At 36.2% G+C, this 23,018-nt stretch overlaps 2 protein-coding genes across 2 annotated transcripts in view; one reads left to right on the top strand and one right to left on the bottom strand.

The window, feature by feature from the left end:
* Nucleotides 1-23,018, top strand: part of SIFaR (SIFamide receptor) — a 35,483-nt gene that overhangs the window by 1,077 nt on the left and 11,388 nt on the right. Inside the window, exon 2 of the mRNA XM_065301340.1 lies at nt 15,753-15,852. Coding sequence (XP_065157412.1) covers nt 15,753-15,852 — 100 coding nt within the window. The remainder of the gene's footprint in view (nt 1-15,752; nt 15,853-23,018) is intronic.
* Nucleotides 18,496-22,460, bottom strand: LOC135790685 (pupal cuticle protein C1B-like). Its single transcript, XM_065300957.1, has 4 exons — nt 22,339-22,460; nt 21,980-22,271; nt 18,919-19,031; nt 18,496-18,849 (listed from the first exon to the last, which is right to left on the bottom strand). Exons 1-4 carry the CDS (start codon nt 22,351-22,353, stop codon nt 18,580-18,582), a joined length of 690 nt encoding a protein of 229 aa, XP_065157029.1. The 5' UTR covers nt 22,354-22,460; the 3' UTR covers nt 18,496-18,579.

The following is a 23,018-nucleotide window of genomic DNA, read 5'->3' as shown; positions in this document are numbered from 1 at the left end:
GACGACAACTCGGGTGCTCACAGGCGGCAAGGGGCGGCGATTGAAGCGTTTCTATGCTGATGATGGCTCGCTATTAGCTTGTATTAATGCAAATTTATCACTCAAGCTTTGAGTGAAGCTAAAATACACCGAATGTTACCATAACCAATGAAAAAACAGGCAAAAATTAAACCTAACCTAAAATATTAACTTTTATCATGGCGGTATACATTTCGGACGAATTAATTTACTAATACCACGCTCAATCTGTTGCTCATCCAATCCAATCAATTAGATGAGACTCGAATTTACGACGATGGATTAATACTACTATTACAGTCACATGCATTTTATGTCATGCTGCAACTGATTCCTCTCAGCAACAAACAAACAAACAAATTTACCAATAATTGACCATGACCGCAAGATTTACATTTTGACATGTGTATTGTACCAATTAGATCCAATTTCTTGTTTTCACCAAAAGTCAAAATATATCCAGAATAATATCAACACAAATTGAGTTGAAAAGTTTTATTAATGAAATGTGAGATGTGAGATGAAACCATTTGGAATTGATGGAATTGAATTTGTTGTATTGATATCGATTGCACCCTAATCACATTTCCACTGCGATTGACGTTTATGAGGGTTATACGGGTGAAGGTAATAAAATCATCCACAATCTAACCAATCAACAAGAAATCATAACCTCATAAACACACAAACTAGCTTTATTAGCTTATGCAACCAAGTTTGCTTTTTATTTTCAAACAAAATTAGAATATTGAACTTTAAATCGTGTTATTGGGGTGAAGGAAGAATGAACCACTTCTCGGGGTGACCATAACCTGCCCCATTTCGTTGTACTATGCTTGATTCGATCCCAGGCGTGTTTACAAAGCGTCCGCGGAAAATTCCTGTCATAAACAAAATGATATGTATTTGGTTCAAGCGATAAAAGCAGAATGTGCTCAGTAATATGAAACCGTCGATGATTTTACGATGCCGATGAGTTAATGATATGAATATGCTGCGATAGACAGGCGAATACTTCCGGAAACGCTTGGTATATATAAAGATTGTGAGTTGGGTTGCTGCTTTGCTGGCTATTACGGCGTAACGCGACTCGTTCCCCTCTCTCGAGGAGGCGAGGAGATTAAGCCGAAAGCGCGCAGCGGACCGCACGCCGATTTCGAAATCATGCAACAACAATCCGAGAGGGTCGAAAATAAATTTCGCTCCAAATCGCTTTAAGTCCTTGGGCACGACTAACTCCGCCACTAGTAGAGAAGCCCTCACGTACGTACGATCGCCACACTCAACACAAAATGACCAAAACGCGGAGAAGAACAATACAGAAGCGAGAAAAGCGAAGATGGCGAAGAACAATGAAGCGAATGGAAGGCAAACTGTGTGTAATAGTTTTACGTGTTTATTTGCGATTCCCGAGCGCAGAAAAAGATCCGTTACTTCTTTTTTTGTCGACGGTGTCGCCGAGTGTGTCGAGTATTCTGCGCGTTTTTTGTTCGTCGTGCTTATGCAAGTTCGTATTTCAAGTTTCGAGCATGCGTTTGTATAGCGCTTTGAGTTTGGTGTGACGGCCATGAAAGTTTCACCGCAAAATGGATAATTTGCCAAATGCAGTTTAAGGACGACAATTTTAAAAGCTTTCAGCTTAAAGCTGGCTTATAACTGCATTTTACAAACACTCACAAGCTCTTTCAGCATTTGCCAGCTGAAATCATTCTGCAACAGTAAGCTATAAATTTATTCGAGGAAAAAAATCCGATGATATGAAACATATTATTTTCGAAATTCAAAAATGTTGTGTTATGAATTTTGTCAGAACTAGTTCAAATAAATATGAGACTGGATGGCAAAAAGCGTAGTCAGTAAATATTTAAAATGCACATCGTTTCGTTTCGATTTGTTTGGAATTGATCGAGTTTGTACTCGATACAAACGGTAATCAACAACTAAATAAAAGTTTTGCCCTCATTTCTACAATTTAACCTCTTTTTGCTTTATTCATATTCAAACAATATTAGACATTTTAATTTTGGAAAATTTTGTCTTTTTCTTTAATAAATCTTATCTAAATCAAATTTGACGATGTCAAAAACTCAACCTTGACTAACCTAAAATTTCGTATTTCTTTATACATCATTGTCTAATTTCTTCAATTTAACTTATTACAACTGTAATCATATTCAAATTATATTAGAGATTTGAATTTTCTCCACTTTTTCAATAAATATAACCTTAAATTATTTATTAACAAAGTTTTATCAGATACATGGTTTGACAGCTGTCAAACGATGATGTCAAAAACTTAACCTTCTTTAACCTAAAATTCTCTTCTATTTCTAATCAGTTAAGTTTTTCTTCATAAATTATAACCATATTTCTTCAATTTTAGCTCTTTTAGATTTATTTATACTCAAACTTCATTAGAAATTTAAATTTCCTAAAATTTTATTTCTTTTTTCAATGAATATCATCATAAATTAAATATCAACAAAATTTTTCTCAAAATGACATTTTTTGACAGCTGTCAATTATTAAATGTCAGAAATGTAACCTTTTTAACCTAAAATTTTGTTCAATTCCTAATCTATTGTTTCTTTATACGTGGATAGAGGATAAATTGATTTATTGTGATTATTGAGCCATTGATGGCCACGTTTATTTGCGGTTAGAGACAAATAGCGCAAAACCGATTGTCCAATTAGAAATGCTTGCATTGTTGCAGCCCAGCATTGAAGCTGGGTCAGACCGGCAGCCCGGCAAAAGTCCGCCACGCTGAGGGTTGTAATCAGGTCGCGCACCCCGTCAGGTCACAACGCCGGCGTGTTCTGCACCAGGAGGTCGCCGTAGGGATTATCATTCCATATATACACCGGCAACAACTTGTAACTGCGACATCTTTGTTTTTCCTAAATTCTATCCACTAACTCAATTATTCAGGCATATTTATCACTTTGCAATGGTAATTTCTCACGTTTTATCAGCATTTTAAATTGATTTATACGAAAATAAAAATCAGGACGAGTTTGTTGAAAAAACCTTGGAATTTTACGGTTATTGTTCGTTTGCTTTTTTATTACAAGTGAAAATTACTGTGACTAAGTGAGGATTTAATTATCTAAAACAAAAAATCCAACAGACGCAAATCCGAGCGCATTAAATTCTTTATTTCTGGCAAACGAAAAGCGTTCGTGTTGTTTGCGCGGGTTGAAGATGGATGAATCTTGGCCTTCGTCCGAAATCTTCAAACAGTAATCCGTTGATCCAGTCCCGGTTGAGTAGCGGCAAAAAATAAATAAAAGCAAACAAAATAGGCTGGAATTAGTGTTGCAACATTGTCTCGCCGTCAGTTTACGATCCAAATAATTAGATTATCCCTCAATTTTTTTTCCATAAATTAGTTACATATAAATAAAAATATATTTTAATATTTTTTATCTATAATATAAAAATGAATCGCAAAATCTGTTGGTAAGCGCATAACTCAACAACGCCCAGACCAATTTGGCCAATTATTTTTTTTAAATGTTTGCTATAGTCCAAGAATGGTTTTTACGATAAGAAAATATTGAATAATTACCGGGAAAACCCTAAAGACAGCCCTTTTCTATAGAATATAAGTTGGCATTGAGATTCAATCATAGTTATAGTTAAATAGTTGAATCCCAGATGACGCGCTGAAGTGCATTATTAGCTATTCTTTATATAATTCATTTCTTTAAAATAAAATTGTGAATCTTATTGATAGAATTGACAAATGCAATGTCTAGAACAAGAGAGTAAAAACAAATTACATATTTATTAAACACTACCGGGATAAAGCCGCGGTCAAAAGTTAGTTTTAAAAAGAAAATTTTTATTTATTTTAATTTTAAGTAAATTTATCTTTCTTGATTTTTTTATTAAGACGTTTTTTATGCCTAAGATAAAAAGATAAAATGTCATCGTAATACGCACGGTGTCACAGCTTGAGCCCGAAGTCGATGAGCGATCGAAGTCGTGGATTAGGAAGTCGCCGGCGAAGATCCACCTCCGAAGGATATCAAGCACTACTGACCCAGTAAAAGTCTTGAACTTAGGCCACCTGGCCGACTGGCTTGACACACATACGGCGACCACGCGGCGGCATATTGACCAGGTCGCCGCCGCCTAGGCAAATGTCGTGCGTCGATTCGAATGTGACGAGCCGGCATCGTGATAAGCGGCCCGCCGTAAGACGCGCGCTGGCCTAGTTTGGGCCGAAAAGCGGGCTGCGATTTAATATTTATGCCGGGGCGGGCAGCGAGAGGCGGCCGGTCGAAAAGATTCGCACTCACCTGTGGGGGTCGATAAATAACGCGCGCGCTCGCTCATTCCGACGTGTGCCATTTTTTATGCGCGCTGCGTCCTCGCTGAATAAATCATGCGTATGGCTTCATGGAATCATGGAATCGGGCTTTAAGCGGCCCACTTCATCACATCGATGCGCATCCACATCACTAAACTTATTAATTTTATTATTATGGATGATCAAGTGGAAGGAAACAGGATATTTAATGGATGCAATAGAAATTTAAAATTATTATAAATAATATAACGAGTTTAAGTTGAGTATGTATGCGCAGTTGACCAAAAGATGGCGCTACTAGTTATATCCTATAAATTTTAACCTCTTTTTAAAATTTTTAGACATTTAAATGGAAAAATATTCATAAAAACATCACAAAATGCCAAAAATTAAAGATGCACATTGTTTTTATCAAATTAAAAGTGGGATTTTTTTCAACTAGCTTTTGCCTGCTACTTCGTTTTTACTTTCTTGTTCTAGACATAGTATGTGTCAATTCTATCAATAAAATTCGCAATTTTATTTTAAAGAAATTAATTATATAAAGAATTGCTAATAATGAACTTCAGTGCGCCATCTCGGATTCAACTATTTAACTATAACGATGATTGAATCTCAATGCCAACTTTTATCCTATAGAAAAATGCTGTCTTTAGGGTTTTTCCGGCAATTATTCGAATTTTACTTGCCGTAGGAACCATCCTTGGACTTTAACAAACATTTAAAAAAAGAATTGGTCAAATTGGTCTAGGCGTTATTGAGTTATGCGCTTACCAACAGATTTTGCGATTCATTTTTATATTATCGATATAAAGAGTTAAGATAAAGTGTGTTTGCGCAGTTTGCCAAAAGATGTCGTGATTAGATGTAACTCTAAATTTTAACCTCTTTTAAACTTTTTGAGACTTGAATTGTAAAATATTCATTAAAACATCGCAAAATGAAGAAAACTAAAAAAGCAAATTGATTTTATTTAATTAAAAATTGAATAATTTTCAATTTAAGACAGGCGCCTCCGCAAATTAAGTAAAATATTAATTTAAACATTAATTTACTTTTTAAATAGTACAAAAGCTTTTAAAAGAACTCTGATGTTTATTATCTTGTTATTAATAACTGTATGCACTTATTTTAGTTTCCCGGGAGAAAAATACCACCTAAGTAATTAATTACCACAATTTTAATAATGCATAAGTTGCATTGTGACTTCTCATCCAAGCCACAAACAAAAAATACTGTCTATTCATATTCAAATATTCCACTGCAATGAATTTCCAGCTTTCCATCCGCCTGTAAAGTTAAAGTCGATGAAAAACTTTAGACGCATGAGTAAATCTTGTTTCATATTCAAATTTCACATTTCAGCATCACGTACCTTTTCCACGTGTCTCACGCCGTAGAAACTCTCTTCAAGAGTAAAAATAAAAACGGGCGGAAATTTAATTGCATAAAAATGATAATTTTACTCACAAAGAAATAAAATACAAGAAGAGAATTATTAAACGTTTAAAATGTGTTGATATCATATGGTTATTGTTGATATGTGTATGAGGGTAGCGTCAGGCGATACCACTTCACTTCGGATGTGGCGTGCGCCGCCGGCGGCGGCGATAAACGCAAGTTCAAGGCAAACTTTGTTATAAAAGATTTGAAAGCCATCGTATACGTTGGCCTAACTGCGTTTTAAGATTCGTGTCAACAGTTTCCTGACTTGCGAACATCCTTCCTTAACATACTGCACAATTGGAAAACGCTTGCCTGTCATATCTACGACGATAAAAACTATTATTTATAAACACACAAATATGCACTATATAAATTCCTCTTTTAATACTCTATATATTATTTTATTATTTTATTAATTATATTAATAAATTGTTTTTATTCTGACAACACTCTGTTGGTGATTCAATTTTTATCTTTCCTCAGCAAACCTGCTACACATCTTCAGCTTTACTTTGGATATAAAAGCAAATTGAATGCAATTCATTTGGGATTTATAAAATATAAGTTACTAAGCTGTTTCTTATACGAGTTGATTGAAAAATGACACAAACTACTTGAAAATTAATTTTTTGTTATCAAAGCTTGAACTTTATGAAGATTTTCAATGTCAATGGTATTTTAGAGTGACAGCAAATCCAAACCAAGCTGCCAGAGCTTTTCAAGTGCTTCATCTGGAAAAGCTCTCAAGCAGAGAAGGTCGCGCCCGAGTGCAGGAAAGAGCGACGCATGAGAAAACATAATTAAGACAATTAACGCTTTCGACACCTCGGTCAGGCACAGACGCCACTTTCCAAAATTAATAAATTAATATACCGAGTATATTATAAAACAATCAAGTTTTATGTTATGAAACCCAAAATACACGCCGAATAAGTTGCCTATGCTTTTTAAGCCTAAAACAACCAAAAACTCATTAAATTTCAGTAAATTTAAACATTTTTTGATACAAAATTAAACTTTTTGTTCCCCTGCAATAATTTATACATGAGTTTTATTCAAATACTGACAAACACTCCAAAAATACGCAGAGCAACGATGACAAGCCAGAAATTTCCATTTTAACAGATTCACTCTTCAGGTTTAGGTTGTGGGTTATGTCGTACGCATTCCGGCCATTATGGCATCGTAATAACTTAGAAGGACTAAGAATAGCCGGAGAAGGTCTAAGAAATTTCACGGTCGAAGACCGGCCATCACGAAACTTTGCGTCCGAGATTGAAATGAGTTTATTAGAAAATAAAGTACTTGGCCACACATAAATTTGCCTCTTTTGGTAATATCCTCCGAGCAGAACCCAAACGTACACATAAAAAAATGTACATAAAAGTTATTAAAATTCAATATTGAATTCACCACTTTATCAATTTTTTACTAGAGATATAAATTGTTTACTTTAGGTAAAAATAAAACAATTGTTTTATATTCCACGCGTGTAAATGAAGTTTAACGCAAAATTTACTGTTAGTGCCTGTCAGTTCAAGCAGTTTCCTGTAAAAACACGCGTTGGACGTGCGTGGCGTTCAGTTTTTTATTTTTGTTTTGTGTCTTGGACTTCGTCTAGCGTCGTAAAACACCAAACGATATGTTATCATGATTTATAAAGCTTTAAATTAAATATAAAGACCTGAGAAACATTCACAAACAACAAAAATATAAAAATTTATTTACTTTACATTGTTTCAAATACATTTAGTGTAAAATGTAAAGTTAGTGAGCAGACGCAATTAAGATTCAAGCTTGTGCCAAATTGAAATTGAAATTGAAATTGAAATGTCATCGTTGACATGCGTGTATGTCATGTGCAAATCACGCGTGTTGTACTATTCGCCGCTTTCCGACAATTCTCGCTTGATTAATCACATCTTCAATTAGTGCACGCCTCTGTATCTCATTTACATTCTATCAATTTGCCCCTAAATAGAGTAAAAGCATTATGCAAATGTTTTTTTTTTCTTCTTTTTCGCGCTTGCCAACGTTTTTATTTCAATTTTAAATCCCTTAACCTACTTTAACGAATGTCTCCGTGTTCATCAAATTCTTTCCACGCAGTTATTGCACAGTAACCTAGTTTTTCCCTCGCCTTAGGCTTACAAGTGACAATTTCCTCGGCCATTACTTTAATGTATGTGTTTATTTTAAATGAAAAAAAAGTTTCTTGTGTTTTAAATGTGAAATTCGCTGATATTCTGCGGTTGCTTGGCTGGGAAATACGAGTAAATTGATATTAAAATGCAAACGCACATTCGGACGTGATTTTCGTGAAAGCGACGAGCGAGAATGAGAATAACGACAAACACGTCGAACGAACGTGCAATCGTGGGATGCTCAGCTGTGATTTGCGTATTTTTTCTCGTGGCGATATAAAAAAGAGAATAACAAAGCGCACGTTTTATAATGAGGTCAAGTTTGCGTCGAGTCTCAGCTGATTTTTTTCGCTGTCGTTATTCGCCACAAGATCAAATTTTAATGAACGTCCCCGGTTGCAAATATCATTTTAATCCGAATCGAATTCAGCGCGTCCGTGACGCTGGAAACAGACGTTTGCTATTTGATTAAATCTGTAATTGTCGATGTGAAATTAGAGCTTTCGACGCTTTCGCAGAGTGGATTAGTTCCACTCCACCACACACACACACATATAGGCAACCAAGCACGCATCTTTGGGGATTTAGGTTATGTTGGGTTGTGGTATTGGTATGCGGAAGTAAGCGAATCGGACGAATCTCATTCCGGACGATTAGCTGAATCAATTAGGATGTCGAAGCCTTGTCCTACTATCCTCACACTAACCGAAAATGTTTATTATGATAGTATTATATAGCAAGGTTAAATCCACCGAAAAAAAAACATATGTGTGATATGAGATTTTCTGCTTTGCACGCAAAGTGGCCACCATTATGACTCGCCAGCTGAGTGAATATTTTACCGACGAAATTTCCAGTATACTTAACCAAACTTTAACGGCGTAAAAATGCAAATTTCACCTCGTTTATCCATTGCAATAGGGAAAAAATGATGCATTTAACAATTTCCCGCAACGAATTTATTTCCACATTCATAACAAATACGATTTATTGCGTAGTTCTGTGGACTCTTGAGAAATCGCTTTTTCGTATAGGAAAGTCTAGGTACAACGCAAAGCTTTTCGATAAAGTAAATATTTGAATGTGTTTGAAGTGAAATCGTTGTCGGATTGTATGCGTGTGCATAGATATTGCGATGGTAACGCACCAGGCGCGTGCGATAGTGTACAGAGAATGAGAAATAAGGATGTTGCCCGGCGCCTGCACCAGCCCGCCTGGGTGAGTAAATGACCTGAATTCGGATTTACCTGCCATTAACACACACCGGCGGCGAACACATGTTCGGCGTCAAACTAGGCCACGAGCGTTAAAAGCAAACACATTGTAGCTCTGTAAAGGTAAACTTACAATTTTATTACATCTACGGGATTCAATTTAGTTGTAATTTTTATGAGATTTTTAATTTAAAAACGCGTAGTATTTGTATAGTTTTCAACCAGGATGCAAATATATCGATTTTCTGTATGAAAATTGCACGTGCTTCATACACCGGAACGACCTACTTCGGCCCGAATTTTGGCGAAAAACTTGTCTTTGGTCGTTCAGCCGTTGCGTGCATAGCAGCGCGTAATTCCCAACAAAACGCCGTCGAGGGAAAAGCCGGAAAAAATAATAAAAACAAGGCGAATGCCTCGCGACAAAGCGAACGGGACACGAAAGCGTACAATAGGTCGTCCTGAATCTAGACCAAGGTCGCGTCGAAATTGTGTAACCGATCGCACGCAATCCACCCTCGTCGGCCAGACGCGGAACCGATTCTTGTTCTACGCTCGGAGGCAATTACCGCCGCTGGCATTTCGGTATTTCGATTTGGACGATGCATTTCATTAGGTTTTTTGGAGCGAGGACGTGCGGGAATGTTGTGTCATTTGCGCGCCTCACGTGCTGCTGTCAAGGACCGGAAAACCGGAAATTATTTACAAGTCAGGAAGTCGTAGAACTTGTTGAAGGTTGTTAAAACTGTTGAATACTCACCCACAAAAAAAATCAACTAAAACTAAACATTTAACTTTTATAACTTTTCGACTTGTTTTTCGGAAGAGTAGACAAGTCAATGTTCTGCGACAGTTGCTTAATTTCTTAGTCGTGAGATAAGCCCACGCCGGATCGAATATGAGATGTGTTTGTCGCGCGGCGTGTCATAAGGAAACGCGCCAAACAAGGAAAACGGAAAACGCAAACGTTGGCGTTTGATGGTGCACCGTTTACGCTTGGCGGTGGTGGCGGAAGGCGGCGTATGTCAACGACCTCCGCTGCCGCCCAGACCGGAGGTCAAAGTTTGCCTTCCGCCGTTGCACACAGCCGGTGCCGTATTGTCTGCATTTGAACGACAACTAGCGTGTGTGTTGAAAAAACAACGATAATCCATTGAAATATGCTGCGGCAGTGAAGAAAACAGCTCAACTTAAGAAAAATATCCTGAGAGATATAATATTTACATAAGTTTTTTAGGGAATTATATTTTATCACTTTATTTCTTTGAAAAATACATTTTTTTGCGTTTTGTGCGTAAAAAAGTCAAAAATTTTGCAGATTTATAAAAAAGGTTTTGTTTTATATATTTTAAAAAGTGCCATCAAAATGTCTACCTCTACCTTAACCTAAATATTCTAATGTGGTGACTTTCAGGTAACTGGGTCGGCCACCGACCGAATTATTTAGATAAATTTTGCGATCATTATACCGCGATAAAACCTTGAAAACTTTCTTCGACTTATTCTCTCCGCATGCATTTTCCACGAGTAATTTATATTATTATTTCATTCTTATCGATTTAACTCTGATAATATTTATGTCACACAAATAATAATAAAACTCAAATTTAAATTTTTGCTGAATTTTTTGTTTTTGGTTAAATTTTATTTCTTATTTTGAAAATTCTGAATATACGCGAGTATAGTACTAGTACGCGCAGTTTGGTTCAACGCCCCGACCCAGGCGCGCACTCGTTGACCCACTTTGGTTTGACCTGGGTCAAAGTGGCCTGCTCACGTGCCGCCGCCGCCGCCGCCGCCGAGTGCCGCGCTGCGAACGGCACGCCGCCTCTCCGCGTACACTTGAAATTGCATTCATCAGCTGATTCCGTCATTTCAGTCGGACTATTGACCGGTGGTACTCAAACCTGGCCTGAACAAGTTGAAGTTAAACGTAAAACGTGGCACGAAACCATGCGACCCTTTATTGTTTTCAATATCACACTGCTCGGATCGCGTGCAGGCTACACAATCGCTAGCAAAATGCCATAATTACGACGATTGGATAAATTTGACACGCATACACATGAAATCTAACCTCAAACAAAATGTCTGATGTGATTTGATTGTATTTGCATTTTACAAGTGTTATTTCCGTCGCATTTTCTGAGTCTCAGGTATTCCATCAATAGGTAAATTTAATAAAACGCACCGAACGGGATTGAAAGCATATCCCGGGACGGCGGAAATCAATTTTGCGGGGATTCCTCGGCTATTTTTGCGCTGCGCAATTTTGTATTCCGGGCATGCATCAACGCTCGATCTATTCATAACTCGGCGATGCCGGTAATCTCTCATTCCCGGAATATTTTCTCTCGGATTTACATGCTGCCTGTATAACATTTATTTTATTAATTACGAAATGCTTTCAATTCAATTATTAATTTGACTTTTTGTGAAATGTGATTTTTGGAGCATATTTTCACGAGAATAATATTTTATTTATTTTACTAACGCATGATTGACAAAAATAATTAAAATTATTTATTTTGGAGCATTTCTCAATTAATATATTCAAAATAAACTCAATAAAATTGAAAAAAACATGTTTTGAAAAAGTTGTCATGTGATATTATTATAATACTAGCTTATACCTATGACTTCGTCCCGGTAGTGTTTAATAAAAATGTAATTTGTTTTTTCTCTCCTGTTCTAGACATAGTATGTGTCAATTCAATCAATAAGATTCGCAATTTTATTTTAAAGAAATTAATTATATAAAGAATTGCTAATACTGCACTTCAGCGTGCCATCTCGGATTCAACTATTTAACTATACCTATGATTGAATTTCAATTCCAATTTTTATCCTATAAAAAGAGCTGTTTTTAGGGTTTTCCCGGCAATTATACGAACCATCCATGGACCTTAACAAACATTTAAAAAAAGAATTGGCCAAATAGGTCTAGGCGTTGTTGAGCTATGCGCTTACCAACATATTTTGCAATTAATTTCTATATTATAGATTTGATGTTGGTATGCAACCCAGAATACACTGCTGCCAGCACATAACTATGAAATAAAATAGAAATCACAAAATATTCCCACATTTTTTAATGGTTTCATGTTTTTTAACACAATTAAAATTCATAATATACTTTATGATTTGACAGCTGAATCAAGAAGTAACCATGCCGCTGGGTTAACTCTATATTTAATATTCTTTCAAATATATCAATTTTTTACATTTATTCCATTTTAACATTAAAACTAAATAAATAAAAAATTTAAAACAACATTTCCTGACTTTACTGTAATAAATTTTAAAGGTAATGTTGTTTTTTGCTGTAAAAACAATGTCAATATTCATTTTATAACATAATAATAGCATTCATAATGAATGAGTTCTCATTGTGTCACTAGTTCAATGTTAACTCGGTCATCAAGCGGCACAATCAGATTCCCCGACCGATGCCACCACATTAAAGCACATCGAAAAAAGGCACTAATAACATCGACGTTGTCGTGGTGGTCGTAGATGACATTAACTCGCATTGATGATGATTAATTATGAGCGACGTTCCGCGACGATCCACTTATTTTTGGATCTTCGTTGACTGCGGGCGCACATTGTTCCAGCCTGCTCTGCGCTCGTGGATTGATAGATATTAGCCGGTTGCAATTTATTATTAACACAGGCGACGGGCGTCGCCCGCGTCCACTTTTCACTCACCATGGTTAATGTGTTCATCTCGTCGGCGTCGACATCAGCGTTTTGTTCATGGGGAAAAGTAGCAAAGTAGCCATTGATATATGCAGCACACAGCACACGATGTAATGAGGGAAGGCGAGAAAAAGAAGAAGACCAAATTCAAGGTTAAAAGCTTATAAATTGCTTTAACCTTGTCCCTTTGAATTCCACTCGGTTACAGCGGAAAATTGTTAGTTAACGGTGATGCTTTCCACCCCGAAAAACCAGATGATGTGCTTGGATTGATTATGCGCCATCAAGCTACATATGCTTCGGTGGTTTTTGCATCAAAATATTACACTGCTAGTTATTTATGGACTAATTTTATAATGGTACCTACATAGATAAATTAATTTAAAATAATTAATTTATAGCGGTTTTTTTAGCTTCTGTCGAGTTGTTGAATCTTTAAATTATTAATGGCAGGGGTGCCTTTAAGCCTTAGACATTCTTCCGGAGATAAATTGATTCCCGCATTTAGGAGGAAGCATCCTTCAATCTACATTCACAATGTTCGTTAATCGTTGCACTTAAAGTGACGTCTAAAAAACAACGCCAGCTTTATAAAGGGAGATTGTGTCCATTACTAACAATTTAAAGTAAAAATAACTTACAAGAGATCTAATTTATATGTTATTTGTTTGTAATATTTATTTATCTATTCTAATGCTAGCGCTTAATAAAAATGTAATTCGTTTTTATTCTCTTGTTTTAGACATAGTATGTGTCAATTCTATCAATAAGTTTTGCAATTTTATTTTAAAGAAATTAATTATATAAAGAATTGCTAATAATGCACTTGAGTGCGCCATCTCGGCTTCAACTATTTAACTACAACTATGATTAAATCTCAATGTCAACTTTTATCCAATAGAAAAGACAGCCTTTTGGGTTATTTTATTTAAAATTTTCTCGCCGTAAAAACCATCCTTGGACTTAAACGAACATTTAAAAAAAATAATTGGCCAAATTGGTCTAGGCGTTGTTGTGTTATGCGCTTACCAACAGATTTTGTTATTCATTACAGCGCAGCATCGCGCGCGTACAGCTCAAAACAGTAACATACCCCCCACCACTTTTTGCGGGTCGCTGCAGGCATAAAACGTCAGCGCGCAGTGCGCGCCGTGCTCAGTAGTACCTGAGTTGTCCAACAGTCCAGTCGCAGAGTTTCAGGCTTCATGTTTACTTCTCTATGCACCCTGTGGTATCGTAAACCGGTTGAGACAATCGAAGTATGACAGAAAGCATCACATTTAATTTAATTGCAGGAGGCAGCTGGTACTTACGTTGATTATAATGTAGTAAAGTATTTGCTGCTCTATATTTATTTTGGCAACTCTAAAATTTGTTATTTTTCACAAATTAACATTGCAATTACCAGAAGCAAAGAAAGTTTTATGATCTACCTAGTGTTAATAGTACAAAACACATTCCTCTGATGAGTTTCTGTCGTTAAATAACCACTAACCGATTTATTTTAAAATAAACCCTTATTGACGCAATAATACCAGTTCAAAGCATCACTTATCTAAATTAAAACGCGAATTGTTATTACAAGTAAATTCTAAGAAAAACGTGATTGAAAAATACTGCACCAAAAAAACTATGAGTCTGAGTAGTGTACAACTAAAAAAATAAAGTAAGAATGAAAAGAGAAAAAAAAAACCGATTGAAGTATAGAAAGTTGTAGACTGAAAACCTTTGGAAAAAAGCACGGAGCACCAGTCACGCCTCAAGGGCCACGAGAAGAAAGGAAAAATGAGAAAAGCCTTAATGAGAATGCAGCTGTGCTTGCTCCTGCAGTTTCACCTGCTCCCTGTAACTGTATTCAAACGTGACACACACCCACCCACACACACACACACATAAAACTATGTGAGCCAAGATGGCGTCGATATAAACAATCGCCTGATGACGACGCAAAACCTTGGCCTTCGTTGACGACACAAAGCGCCCACATTATTACCACACACAACCCGCGGGCATTTTCCGTCTTTCCCCACTTGACTTGTATCTCGCGTAGTATCAACATAATAATAATACTAAACACGCGTACGTGCAACATTTTTTCATCCCGCTATCATCCAAACTTCTAAGGCCACACAAAAAGCAATTAATACTACCCAGTCGCAGGGGTGGGGGGTAAAATTGATGTGCACGAACTTGACCCGCAATCTCAGCCTCTGCCCGCTCGCAATCATTACCATTTCGAGGGTAAGCGCGTGGAATTGTTCCACAAAGCGGATCACTTCGATCGCGAGGGCCTATTTCGTTTCCGGCTGCAAGGGCATTCAACATTCGTGCTCCACGCGGCTTTGCATCCGCTGTCAAGGCGAAGACGCGCCGATAAATAGGCGAAGATTGCATACTTGAAAACCTTGAAAAGTTTCGGGGCGTTTTAACGAAAGGTGGTTGCAGCGAGCGTCTCGCATAGTTCCCCAGCACACCCACACGCGTCTGCTTTAATTTCGCAGATTGTGCTTTGTCGCGCAAAGGTTAAGGGGCACTCAATAACGAGAGAGATATTCCATTAACACCCCCATTGTTAACGCCGAAAGAACTCCGCTTTGTTCAACATTCAAACATGTTAAGTGTCAGACTATTTAATCTACCATCGTGATTCACTTCAACATAACCTAACTTAATAAAAATTCGGGTATTTTACTAATGCATGTCATAAAATGCACTCTTAAAGTATTTTATGTGTTTTACTATAAAGATTATAGATGGCGACAGATGGGATGATCGTTTGATTTGCATTTGATGGCGATTTAAGTCTGATCGCTTTTAAATTTCGCTTGGAAATTTAATTTAGGATTGGCGCACACGATCTGAGAGACTAATTGACTCGGTGTAATTCAATACTGTTTGTTTTGCTTTCAGCTTGGGTTCTTGGCTGGCTGATGTGCAAGACTGTTCCGTACATTCAGGGAGTCTCAGTTGCCGCCTCCGTCTACAGTCTCATTGCTGTTTCATTGGATAGGTAAGCTGAAATTTTAGCAATAAGTGTCTAATAACTCAATATATTTATGTGTGTGGATTCAATTGAATCGAAGAAGTTTTCCGCTATTGTCTTCTTCTTTTCGTTGAGATATTAATTCGGGAAAAAATCAAGTCAACAGCGACTATGGTTGAACTAATAAATTTTGATTTACTGTTATGAGCGGCCATTATTTTTGATGTTATAAGTTAAAACCAGTCCGGCAGAGCTCGCCAACGAACCAACGAACGAAACAACTAGTATGTTGGGTGGTGGTGTGTGAGAAGAGATTGGGGGTGTAGATACCGAGCACGTTCTTACCACGAATAAAAGTCACAATTTGCACTTAAATTTACAACTTTATAGCGAACCTGCAAGCGTGTAAAGTTTCCCAAAGCAAAAATAAAGGAAAAATATAAAACAATTTGTGCATACAAACACCATATGCAATTTAAGAAATTGCTTATGACTAAACCTCGTGTTGGAGAGTTGAAGAAAATATTTAACAACAAGCGTAAAAGGCGAACGAACGCACTTTATGTTTTATTCACGATATTTTGTGACTTGCGAGCGCGCGTGAGATTTATTAAATCTATGTGAAAACTCCGTTGTCGCCGTGGCGGGGTTTTTATCGGCGCACTTTCCGAGTAAATAAATCCGGGCGGTTTCAGTCGCGATGAAGTTCCTCATGCTTTGATTGATGAGTTGTGTCCGGGGTCTTTTTTCGTTTAGTTTTAGTGCTTTCCAGCCGTCCGACGTCCGTCTACGAGCACTAATTTTCTTGCGGTCAGATGAAAAAACGAAAACAAGTGAAAAACAGCAGAACATGTCGCTGAAATGTGCAGTTAAACATTTCGTTTACCGACTCATTTATCTCAATAAATGTTTTTCTTTTCATACAAAAAGAGTAATAGTAAATTCAATATTGAAGAAGAAAATAAAGTTGCCTACCTAATTGAAAACTGTGGTATAGTTATTGATTACGTAATGTGAGGGCGCCACCATCATAATTCTAATCTAGCTTATCTATAATATTAAAATGAAGCGGAAAATCTGTTGGTAAGCGCATAACTCAACAACGCCTCGACCAATTTGGTTTATTCTTTTTTTAAATGTTCGTTAAAGTCCAAGGATGGTTTTTACGGCAAGAAAAATTGGAATAATTACCGGGAAAACCCTAAAGACAGCCCTTTTCTAAAGGATAAAAGTTGGCATTGAGATTTAATCATAGTTATAGTTAAATAGTTGAATCCGAGATGGCGCGCTGAAGTGCATTATTAGCAATTATTAGCAATGTCTAGAACAAGAGAATAAAAACGAATTACATTTTTATTAAACACTACCGGGACGAAATCGCGGTCAAAAACTAGTTAAATATATGAATATTTATTACATTTTTTTGTTTTTAAATCTTTGTTGTTTAAGTTAAGACAATGTGGTAATACTGCAAGTAGTTAATTTGTTTTTGTGGCTTATTTTCTTGTTATTTGTACACTAAGAATTGATGAGTTTTTTGCTTGGTCGGAAAAGACAATAAACCGTCTACTTGAGTTGCTACACGCAGGCACTTATCCTTCGTCGTGTGGACTCGTTGCGTGTTTCGTCCTGCCGCGTCTCTTCTTGTCTCTATTGCAAGCTCAAGTCTCGGGTCTAATTTGCGACGCTTTTTCCATTTTCAACCATTCTGTTGGGTTTTCATCAATTAAAACACGCTCTTCGCGCAGTTCAGTCTGTTCGTGACGTGCTAAAACACTTGCTTCCGATATTTATTGCTTTGCTATTGCTTTTACTCTCTGTTTCGGTAATAAACGACACAAACAACAAATAGTAAACAGCGCATTGGAACATCCAATATTAAACAAGCGAATTATTGATGAAGCTCCCTTGTTCTCGGCGTATTGATAATAAAACGTTATTTATAACACTATAAATCATTTACATTTTGATAAATATAAACGTTGGATAAATAAATGCGTATGCATATTTTATGATTTATTTAACAAAATAAAAAAGGATTTTATTTTCAATTTCGTAGAAAATCTCAAGTTTCTTAGCTAATGTCGAGAACGAAAACAAACTCTTATCAAGCATCCGATATCTGATATATTCAGCAAGTGGTAAAGTAGAAGGTCAATGACATTATCAAGTGCATTGTCATCTTTTATCTAAAACTTGCTTTTGCGCGAGACTTCATCTTCGTAGTTTTTAATAAAAATTAAATTAATTTTTACTTTTTTTAAGTAAAGTTAAGTAAACACTTACTGTACGCTATACAGTAATTATATATTATTTATATTATATATTTTTACTTTTTCGTTCCCGATTTAGTATGTATCGATTTTATTCATAATTCAATACCTAATAATGCACTTTACCGCCATCTCTGAATTAATTATTTCACAATAACTATAATTGAAGCTCTATAGGTACCAATTTTCATCCTTAATTTAACACTCTTTAATCATATATTTTTGATATTTTAATAGTTATTCTGCTACTCAGAATAAAAACAGATCCAACAAATCATTTACCATCAAAATTTGTCCATCAGTTTTTGAGTTAGAAATGTTCTAACTAACACAACTCTGTGAATTTGAATAAAACTGCATTATTATCTCAATATTTCACTACAAAATTTTAAGAAAATAAAATAAAAATTAGTAATATATTTAGTAATAATTTATTTCATTACTTAAAAATCAAAAAATCACAATAAATTAACCGTTAAATTTAATGAATAAGAACGCTGTGTGCAACAGGCGCATGTACAATTGGGGCGGCGTGAAGAACAGAGGCGTGATGCACGGTTTTGACCACAGGAGCGTGATGCACCACTGGTACAGCATGCACGGCATGAACAACAGGCGCGGCATGAACCACGGGGGCGGCGTGGACAAGTGGTTGTGGGTGGGCTACCACATTACCATGGCTGGAGACTGTATGAGTCACAATGCCTCCTGGAGCGGCAGCGGCGATAGCCAAGATGGCGGACAATACAATCTAATCAAAATATTCATTAATAAAATAATAATTTTTATTAATTTTTTTTTGTTGTAATTGAAAACTTACCAATTTGAACATGTTGAAAGTTTTTAGTGGAAGTTTAGAACTTGTTTGGACTTTAGTCAAACTTGAACTGATAATACTTCTTGTCAGTGATTGCTTTTTATACAAATTTCGAACTTGTTCCCATTCCACTCAAGATTTTAATGGGTTGCGTTTTGCATCTTGCTGGATTTGTGTAAAACACGCGAGATAATTTGCTGTTTTACAAATCGCGAATACTTATCGATTTCGGCGTTGTTTAATCAAGGATGCAGCCAGCGTTGCGTGCGACGCGACGACGAAAACAGGTTCACCTTACCGAATTATCGAACAAAATGTAAACAACATGTGTCGCTTGACACATCTGTCGCTGTCGTAATTATTCACAACTTTGGTGTTAAGCGTGTCTCACATTACTTAAGATTATTTATTCGCTTTTAAAAAAATCCAAACATAACATAACCTAATTTATATGAATAAAAATTGTAATTATACTGATAGCAGTTTGGGTTGCATACAAACAAAGAAAAAATAACTTGTGTGGTACAAGAAGTAATCTTATAATTGCAAATACAACTGCATGACTTGGCAAATAAACGAACAACGAACGAGAAGCAATTTACGTAACGCCGAAGCGAAATTTAATTAATTCCACACTGTGCTCCGCAAAGTCAAAAGCCGTGCTGGCAAGAAAACTTCAGGGACGACGACCGGTGCGGTGCATAAGTTGAAAACGAATTTCACAATAAAATTTCACCTCGTACGTCAAATTAGGCGCCAGTCGGGCAATAAACGTCGCCAATTTATTCATAAAATTTCATCCAATTCAATTCCACTTACAAAAGACACAAAATTTTTATTTATTTTTTTTATAATTACTTATTATCGTTGTGTAGACGTGTCAAAGTTGTTTTTCATCTCACGTATTGATAAATAATTGTTAAACGTTTAATGAATCATTACGAAATGCACGAAAATTTATGAATTCGCACGGATAATCGACGGCAATTTTACCAGTCGACGATTTGCGCCTCATCGGATGATTAATGATTATTTTTTCCATATTTTTGCAAGAACTTATCGCCTGATTGATGAGTTGTTTCCTTCGGTGATGGTCAGATCGTCATCGACGAGGACATTCAAGCCTCGTATAGGCCTTACCAGTCGATGTACGTCAAAAGAAAAGATGAAGGTTGTTTTTAACCACCGAAAAACACTCTGAAAGAGTTTTTCGCTTCAGGCAAACATCTTCTGAAGGTTATGCAGGACCAAGAAGGCCATCGTTAGTCGGCTGGATTCAAAATTGTTTATTGTTTGTTTAGGCTTGTTAAAAAACGATACAAGTTTGAATAGAAGTCATTTTAGGAAAGTTTAAAAACATAAACTGTATGCAACCAGTTACGCAAAGATATTTAATAGACATTATAACCTTTTATGTCAAGTTTAGTAAATCCAAAATTGTTTATTTTTGTATAGGTTTGTCAAAAAACGATACAAGATTGAATAGAAGTCAATTTAAGGGGGTATTCTACTCTAGAGGTTTCAAAAAAATCGAATTTTTTTTCTTTGATATTTTCAAAGTTTAACTATTCAAGAATACGTGTACAAGAGGATTTGTCAAAATTTAAATTATTTTCCGAGATATAGCCGTTTTGGTGACGCGGCATCCATACTGGTTCGCATTGACGCGAAACTTTAAACGTGTTTTTCTCGAAACTGTATTTTTCGAGACGGTACCCACGATTTCTCAACTTCTACTGAACCGATTTACTTGAAATGTACAGAGTCTTCTTTATAGACTTTTCTTTAAAATGAACTACGCTTACCCCCAAATTCCGATTTTAAATATTCCAAAAAAAATCTAGAATATCAAAAAATAAGGGTAAAAAAATCACTATTTTTTCAAACAGTCGCCATTTTGTGAAAAACTTTTTTTTTCACTTGTCCGTAGTTCATATGATTGCGACATTCTTCTAGATTAATAATTAATTATTCTAGATTAATTCAGATCACTTGGAGGGCTAAAATCATGGGTACGGTCACGTGCCAATTTTTTCAGTTTTTATTTTTTTTTTTGTATTCTCAAAACATTAATAAATAAGTGTTAAAAAAAATGGATAGTAAAAATATTAATTGATTTTTTTTACGGCCTTTCATGCCTCTAGAGTAGAATACCCCCTTAAGAAACTTTAAAAACATAAACTGTATGCAACCAGTTACGCACTGTTATTTAATAGGCATTATAACCTTTTTTGTCAAGTTTAAGTTTGAATAGATTCATGAAAATTGTTTATTTATTTTGGCGGACCTTGAGACTTCAGACTGTGGAAAAGCAACGTCGGAATTGTGGAATCGTTGCAAATGTTTGAAAACACAGTGGGTGAATATTTTGCTGTTATTGCTGCGGCTTTAGCGTTCTACCACAACATTTCGCTAGTGTAGTGGTAATAATGTTACTACAGCGGGGCGCATAATGTAAGGGAACAACCTTACAACAAGATATTTTAGTAATATACAGAGTGTTCCAGTGTAAAAATTAATTTAAACAAAAAACATTTTAAAAATGTAAAATCAAGTTTTAAACACACATTTGAATTATTAGATGCAAGTTAAATAAGTTTAATTTTTTTTTAATTTAAACTGTATATAATGTTGTAATATACTTTGACAACGTAAACGTAGGCAACAATTTGCATATGCGATATCTGCGGTTCGCTAAGTAAGCATTAATAAAGCGGTTTTCGTGTTGAAGTGGAGTATTGTGCGCTTGGAGCAGCTTGGGGTAAGTCGATCAAACCAACCCTTTGGTTGTATCGTCGACTGTGAGATTAGACACACTCGAAAGCGCGGATGAGCGATGGCTTAACTCCTTAGCACGTGTGCCGTGACTAGATTAGAAGACAATTCCGCCGGAAACTAATTAATTAGCTTGTCTAATAATATTTCACTAAATACTAATAGCTCATTACCATAATACAACCACAAAACATTTTTAGGTTATACATTTAGGTTATGTTTGAGATATAAATAAGTTTATTTCAAAAAGTATACATTATGATACAGTGAGATCTGTCGGTGTCGAATTAGTGAACCAAGACGGCGGATTTAAGCAGAGGAGCGGCGTGAACAGTGTGAACCACTGGGGCGGCATGAACGGTGTGTACGACTGGGGCAGCGTGGACAGTGTGGACAACGGGGGCGGCGCGCAAGACTGGTACAACTGGTGCAGCGTGGACCACTGGAGCAACAACAGTCTTTACTACTGGGCTATGGTGTTGTACAACTGATTGATGGCTGGTGGCTACGGAATGAGTGGCCAAGACGGGGGCGGCGATCAGACCAGCATGGGCAAAAGCAACAATGGTGGCAAAGACAACCTAAAAATTAAAAATTAATATTTATTAATCATTTTTTGAGTAAAATGATAAATTTGTTGTAACTTACGACAAACTTGAACATTTTGATTTTTTTGTTTTGTTTTCGGTTCTGTAGACCAAGATGTGGTTGGTATGAATGTTTGAATTCACAATGTTGTCTCCTCGTGGACCAACCGCTTATATACCGAGTTCTTCACGCCGGGCGTTCATGAACTTGTGGCTCAGCCGCACTGAAAGAGTAGTACTCGTATGTATTAATGCGCATTTCGTCATCCTCGATGCACTTGAGTCCGCTGCCGCTTTGGCTCAATACACACAAATCTTGAGGGTCTCTAAGCGGGCGATGAGAAATGAGAAGGTCGTCCACGTCGAGTTTTATGATGTCGAAGTCGATGTCAATATCACCGTTTGACTTGACTTGTTCGCAAACTTATCCTACATCTACCGATATGGCAGAATCGATACGCCGAGGTTTGAGATTATAAACGAATCGAGATTTTGAATGAGTGATGAAACTCATGAATATTTATTGCCGCTGCAATTTCACTGCTATTGCCAGCTACGAACAGTTTTAAGCGTAGTTTTTGGATTCGGAATGAAGGTTGTACAACGGAATCCATTAATCAAGTGTGCGATAGTTTTTTTTGCTTAGAAATGATTTTGTTCTAATTTTTGCTAAAAAAATATTTGGTAAAATTATAACTACGCTTTCAATTTATAAAATACTATCAAATATTGATTAAGAAT

The sequence above is a fragment of the Atheta coriaria genome, unplaced genomic scaffold, assembly GCF_025399875.1.
Source record: "Atheta coriaria isolate IRGN ID8LTWV9N9 unplaced genomic scaffold, Caltech_Dcor_3.1 hic_scaffold_4_pilon, whole genome shotgun sequence".
NCBI classification, from domain to species: Eukaryota; Metazoa; Arthropoda; class Insecta; order Coleoptera; family Staphylinidae; genus Dalotia; species Dalotia coriaria.
This window is presented reverse-complemented; position numbering and strand designations above follow the sequence as displayed.

Coding starts and splice junctions, on each gene's coding strand:
- LOC135790685 (XM_065300957.1), bottom strand. Junction 19,032..21,979: donor ATCCGCCGTCTTGGTTCACT/AATTCGACACCG, acceptor AATGGGAACAAG/TTCGAAATTTGTATAAAAAG. Junction 18,850..18,918: donor CTTTCAACATGTTCAAATTG/GTAAGTTTTCAA, acceptor TATTTTGATTAG/ATTGTATTGTCCGCCATCTT.